Below are 6,899 nucleotides of genomic sequence, written 5' to 3' on the forward strand. Positions count from 1 at the left end.
ACTAGACACTAATTATTCCTCACAGAAACACAGGTCTTAAATCATGGACGAAAGCAAGCAGTGTATAAAACCATCCTCTCCGTATACCCAGTTATTTAATTTCAGGGAGGAGGTGCGTATTGGAACAGATTCTTGAAGTCTATTCTACGTTCAGAGTGCTGGAAATGAGGAGAAGATAATTGACTTTTTTTAGATGCTGAAAGGTTTTTAATGGAAGGACCTGTCCTTGTGAGCTCCTTCCTGTGGGCCATGAGAAAGATGTGCTCATCCTTCTGTCAGGTCTAAATGGTGGGACTCTCCGTCAACAGTGTAGGGGATAACATACAAACCAAAACTTGATCGGCATCTGACAGGGATTACTATAACCCCAAAACCACACTAGTGTGCCAGACGATCTACGGAGGCCATCAGGAGTGAGACCCAAATTCTCCACAAGTTCCTTTCCACAGAACCTCCTGGTTTGTCACTACGGATTCATTGCACTTTTTAGTTTTTACAGGTTTTTTATTCATCTTCTTAACAAGCTGCGGTGACTGCTATCTGTCGCCAGCTTAGACTCTGCCACCACCATTATCCTACCTGTGTCACTGTCACCACCATCTTATCTGGTTTCTTTTCTTTTCTACCAACCTCCCCACAAGACTTTAGTCTCTTAAGAACGAGGACCATGTCAAACACAGCAGAGGGTAGGATGTCCAGCAGCGTGGTCAGATGTCTGCTGACTCTTGGTTGAGCGCCTTCTTCCAGAATCAAGACATGGTGGACGGCAATCATGTTAGCCGGGCTTTTGTTTTCCTTAATTTTCTGTAAAACAAACAGCATTTATACCGCCTCAACTCCTTGTCAATTTTTGCAGAGTGTCAGGCATTGCATATGAAAGATCAAGGAAATGATTTGAGCTTTTCTGGTGCTACTTTTATTCACAGAGAGTTTATGTTGCTTTTCCCAGGAGAATAGAATGACCAGAAATATGGATTTAAACCAAAGCAATTCAGCCTTATGCTTAGGCCAGAAGGCAGGGCTGAAGATTGTCCTTTGTAGGATGTTGCCTACCTGTTGATGTCCTGCGTCACATTTCAAATTTCTGGCTGCAGATATGATCACTGGTCTGTGGGTACCGAGGCGAATTGAGACCTGTCATTAAGCACCTGTGATTGTCGTTTATAGGCTGAGCGTCAGGCCATCAACACAACAGTTCAAGGCTCAGCTGCTGACATAGTCAAAGTAGCCACAGTTAACATCCAGAAGCAGCTAGAGACCTTCCATCCAACCTTCAAATCCCACGGTCATCGGGAAAGCATGCTCCAGAGTGACCGAGCAGGTTTGTCTATCCGTGAGGTACTTGGTAGAGCCAACATGGTGGAAATGATTGCACCTGAAAGGTGGGTGTGGGGAGGGCATATTTTATATTTCATTTCTAAGAATCCTCAAATATTTTAGTATCAGATGTCTTTATACTCTTGGAAATCATTAATGATACCAAAGAATTATTATTTATATAGATTATATATGCTATAGTTACCACATTGGAAATTAAAGAATTTTCAGGCTTGGTTTAACATTTTAAGACAATAATAAAAGTAAACCTTTCGAAAAAGGGGGAGCTGAAGAGATGGATCAAAGGCTAAGAATGCATACTGCCCTTGCAAAGGACTTGACTTCAGTCTCCAGCACCCACATCAAAAGGCTCTCTGTGGCCTGTAACTCCAGCTCCAACAGAACCAACACCTCCCACCTTAGGCTCCTGTACCGATAGTCACACACCTGTGCACACGTAAGCACACCATCTGTAACATGAGCAACATGGTTTTACGAATGTAAATATTTTTGGAACAGAAGAAAATTAGTCCTAGGTTACTTTATTATGTATTTCTGCAAATCTCTCTGATGTCTAACTTAAAAATAATGTATTCCTGCTTCTGTGCCATTTTGTATCACATATCTGTTAATCTGTGAGAGGTGATCAAAAAGGCACACCCAGCAAAACCGTCTGTAGTGCTGTTGTAAGTTTGACTTTGCACACAGGGATGCTCTGTGGCTCAGTACATGGACTGTGCCCTGGAGTAATGCTCAGCCCATGGGTGGAAGGTACTTAAGAGAGGTTTCAGAGTGAGCTCTGAAGATTTATTTATTTATCTTAAGTATGTGAATATACTGTCATTGTCTCAGACACGCCAGAAACCAGAAGAGGGCATTGGATCCCATTACAGATGGTTGTGAGCCACCATGTGGTTGCTGGGCATTGAACTCAGGACCTCTGGAGGAGCAGTCAGTGCTCTTAACCACCGAGCCATCTCGTGAGCTCTTCATATCTTATTTACTTCCTTCTTTCTGCAATGAAGTTATTAGGAATTTGAGTTTGCCTGCTAGGCAGCAGCCAGTATTTTCTTGATAGTTTCAAGACCTATGTGTTTTAAAATATTAGTTAAAATTCCAAGTTTCTCAAAATTCCTAAGAACAAAAGAAAACAAATTCCAATTTCCTCTCCTTTGATGACATGTTGCTCAGTTTTGCTTTTTCTTGGAGCAGGATTGTTGCCAAAGAGAAAAGTTAAAGGGATGTTTTGTCCTATGAGAGGAGGATTCTTCATCCTTCAACTTCACGACGAGCTTTTATATGAAGTGGCAGAAGAGGATGTTGTTCAGGTATTTTTCAGTGTCAGTCTATTATGTTGGCAGCAGACGGTGGGGGTCGGAATGACTGGTTCTTTGCACATCGTATTCAGACCCTCTCTAGCACAGGCTGGCTGCGTAACTGTTGACTCCCTGTAGGGAGAAAAGCTAAGCATGCTGATTTCATACTGAAAGGAAGAGGATTCTTGATGTGGACGTGTTTGTCTGAGGCCTTGCCCTGAGGGTTTCCACTTCTGAACTTCTCCTCAGTGCAGGGCAGTCTGAATGCCTGGCTCATTTCTGATTGTGTTTGAACAACACTGAAAGCAGGGCCCCAGTCTGGTTTATGTTTCTCTGTGGGTGAGCTGGGAGACTTCCTTTGACTGGGAGGAGTTTATTAACCTCTTTTCTTTATTTGTAGGTAGCTCAGATTGTCAAGAATGAAATGGAATGTGCTATGAAACTGTCTGTGAAGCTGAAAGTGAAAGTGAAAATAGGTACCAGCTGGGGGCAGCTGAAGGACTTTGATGTGTGATGGTGCAGTGCCCAGGTCCCAGGGCAGCCTGGGACACAGTCACTCAGAAAGCAGAGTCTGCCTTTCGCCTGCTCTCAAGTACGATGCACTTAAACGAGCAGGTCTCTAGCGGGCTTTAATGTCTACCTCTGTCTGGTCCCTGTGGTGTTACAAGGCTTTGAGGGGAGATTTATTAGTTATCCCCACTCTCAAAGAGCATCTATGAATTTGTCTTTCATAATTTATTGGAGCGTTAAACAGTCTCAGAATGTATGCTTGAAAATGCACTTAGCACTTTGGGTCCTCAACTGTGTAGATTGTGAGGGAGTGGAGCTGCTGCCTCAGGGCCATTTTTATTCCTGTCAAGGACTCCGGCACTCATGACGTAATCCCCCAAGAGCCTCGGGCAGTGCTCAGTCTCAGTCATTAGAGCTATGCAGTGTGTGTGGCCTTTTCCTACAGTAAAGCTTCTGAAGTCGAATTTTAAAATCTCAAATTGAAATTCTAGAAGATAGTTAATAAGTGTGAAAGGAATCTAGAAATGAGTTTTCATGAACTGTTGCTGCTTGTTCTTTTCCTCACCGTTCCGACAAGGAAGGATTGGAATGCTCTTAAAATGAACTGTCTGTCAGCTTAGACATTGAGACACTTGAATCTAACACTGCCAGGCCACAAAAATGCCCTTTTGTGAGCCCCTTAGTGCCTCCATCCATATTTGTGGTATGGAGAGAATTCTCAGGTTCAAAACATTGAATTTCTTTACTCACAACTAATATCCTTTTGCTGTTCAAATAAATTTATGAGAAACATATCAATGTTTTTATTTTTTAATCTATTTGATCTAAGAGTATCAGAAACCTTTGTCCTTTATTGATTTTCTCATTTAAGAATGTTTAGTTATAATTGGATCTTTGTGTGTATTGATCATGATGAAAAGAGATACCTGTTTCATCAGATACAGTTGGATGGATGGGTAGGGAGGGACAAGGGGGCAGAAGATGGCCCCAAACTCTCAGCCCTGACTCCTCCATTCTTAAATGATGGGTTTATAGGCATGAACTGCCCCTTCCTGCTTCACTATTCCTTGAGGTATTATATAAATACTACACACATATGTATATATGTATATACATATAGGCATACATACACACATATATATTACACATATGCATATAGATATTTGTATATATACAGGTATATGTCTGTATGCATATATATTCATCTATGCTGTGTTTCTCAAGAAGAAAAATCTGTACTTCTCTCAGTTTCCTAGTGGGTTGAAGCCTGGCGAATCTGATTCTACCTTCACACACACTCCTTAACAAGCCCCCAGCCCCGTGCTCCAAATTCTACACTGGTACTAATGTGCATAGCCCACTGTATCTACCTGACTTTATATTACCTAAGCCAGCCTTCAAGCCCAACCCAGCCCGCAAATCCTGTGCTATATCCCAGCCTGATATGTCCACATGACTAGATCTCATTACAAAACACAAACATGACAGACCAAGGAAGTATTCCCACCCCCCAAATCCACCAGTCTTATAAAAAATGGGAATTGCCTAAATGAACCTCTAAAAAAGAATGATAAAGAATTCAAGACATTTAAAGAAAAAAAAAAAACCTCAGCGAGAATGAGCTAAAGAGAAAAGTGCCTGACATAGTCAAGAAAACACAAACATAAATTTGATTAAAATGACAAAGATAATCCAGAATTTGAAAGCTGAATTATACTCAGCAACCCATAGAAGCTTCTCTAACACAAGACCTCATATTTGGATACAAAACAAGTCTGCAAAGATTCAGTAGACTGAAATAAGTCATTGCACTCTATCTGGCCACAATACAATAAAAATTAAAATCGACAGCAAACAAACCTCTGATAACCGCACAAATTCATAAAGAGTTAACTTTGCTAAATGATGAGTAGGTCAAAGAACAGTGTCAATTTTTTTTAAAAACCTTAGAACTAAATGAAAATATAGCAAAACCTCTGGACACATTAACAGCATTCTTACAAGAGAAAGTTATAGCTGTAAGGGCCAACATTAAAAACCCAGAGCACAAGTGAATGACTTAATAATAATGTAACTCTAATTTTGGGAATGCAGGAACAAGCCAAGCTCAGTAAATAGCATGAAAATTTTTAAGAAGGCAGAAATTAACGAACAAAATAAAGAAGACATATAATATCATATTCTTTAAGAAGAAAAATAAGACTGACACTTTCTCCAACTAACTGAAGGAAAGGACACCTAACCTAAATGAACAGAATCAAAAACGAATTGGGAAATATCTCAACAGACACCAAAGAGAATACTTGAAAATTCTGTACTCCAACAAGGCAGAAAATCTAAAGGAAATGGACAAATTTCTAGATTCAGTCAAGTCACCAAAATTAAACCAAGAGCAAACCAACAACTTAGACCTATAACAAAAAAGAAAATTAAGACAGCAATATAAAACCTTCCAACTAAAGTAGATCCATGCCAAGTTTGATTCATAATATAACTCTACCAGTCTGTCAAAGCATGTCAACAACCCTTCTGAAATTATAAGGGGTCACAAGAAACATTCCCAAGTTCTTTCTATAAAGCCAACATCACTCTAATACCAAAACCAGGCAAAGATAACAACAACAACACCAACAACAAGGAGAAATGAAAATGACAGGCTAATATCCATGATGAACGTAGAGTCAAAACTTCTCAATAAATAAAACATTCACAAAGCAAGTAGATTATCCAACATGACCAATTTGGCTTTATGAGAAGTTCAACACATACAAGTCAATAAATGTGATAAACCACATAAATGGACTTAAAAGACAGTCATCTCAGTAGATTCAGAGAAAGCTTTTGACAAAATCCAACATACCTTCATGACAAAAGGTCCAGAAAGAGTAGTACTGGAGGCAGTATATCACCATAATAAAGCTATATATGTGGAACTCACAGCCAGTGTTAAAGAGAAAAACTTGAGGCAATCCATCAAAATCAGGAACAAGACAGGGCTTCCATTTATCCTCATTCCGATTCAATATTGTACTTGAAGCACTAGCTGGAACAAGACAAGAGGAGACTAAAGGGATATAAATGGAGGAGAGACACTCCCATTTTTAGATGACATGATATTACACTTGTGATATCTAAAAAAAATTCTACCAGAAAACTTGTAGAAAAAGTCAACAGTTCCAGGAAGTGTCATGATACAGAAACATAAAGATCAATAGCTTTTATATACACCAATGACAAATGCACAGTGAAATATCGGGGCCGTGCTTGCATTCATAATAACCCGTGAGAAAATAAAATACTAGGAGTAAACCTAGTGCAGTTAAGGACTTCACAATGAAAACTTACCTCTGAAGAAGTAAAGACAATAGAAAATGGGAAGACATCCCATGTTCATGGGTTGGTAGACTTATTTTTGTGAAAATGACCAATCTATCAAAATCATTTACAGATTCCATACAACCTCAGTCAAATTCCTCATCTCATTCCTCACTGAAATAAAAAAAATAAAAAACTATCCTAAAATTCATATGGATCCACCAAAGAGCCTGAAGAGCCAAAACAATCTTGAACAAACGTAAGAACACCAGAGGCTGCCATTCCAGACCTCATATAGCAGAGCCACAATAATAAAAATGGTTTAGTCCTGACAAAACCAGACTTGCAAACCAGTGGAACAAAATAGAAGACTGAAACATGAGTATAAGTAGCTATTGCGGTTTTTGTTTGGCCAGAGTCCCGGACCAGCGGAGGATCCCT

At 39.7% G+C, this 6,899-nt stretch overlaps 1 protein-coding gene across 1 annotated transcript in view; it reads left to right on the forward strand.

Annotated features, from left to right (window-relative positions):
• Positions 1-3,936, forward strand: part of Polq (DNA polymerase theta) — a 110,554-nt gene extending 106,618 nt beyond the window's left edge. Inside the window, exons 28-30 of the mRNA XM_032900184.1 lie at positions 1,168-1,321; positions 2,530-2,645; positions 3,034-3,936. Of these exons, the coding sequence (XP_032756075.1) occupies positions 1,168-1,321; positions 2,530-2,645; positions 3,034-3,147 (384 nt within the window). The 3' untranslated portion in view covers positions 3,148-3,936. The remainder of the gene's footprint in view (positions 1-1,167; positions 1,322-2,529; positions 2,646-3,033) is intronic.
• The last annotated feature ends 2,963 nt before the right edge of the window (positions 3,937-6,899 follow it).

This window comes from Rattus rattus, chromosome 4, assembly GCF_011064425.1.
Source record: "Rattus rattus isolate New Zealand chromosome 4, Rrattus_CSIRO_v1, whole genome shotgun sequence".
In the NCBI taxonomy this organism is placed as follows: Eukaryota; Metazoa; Chordata; class Mammalia; order Rodentia; family Muridae; genus Rattus; species Rattus rattus.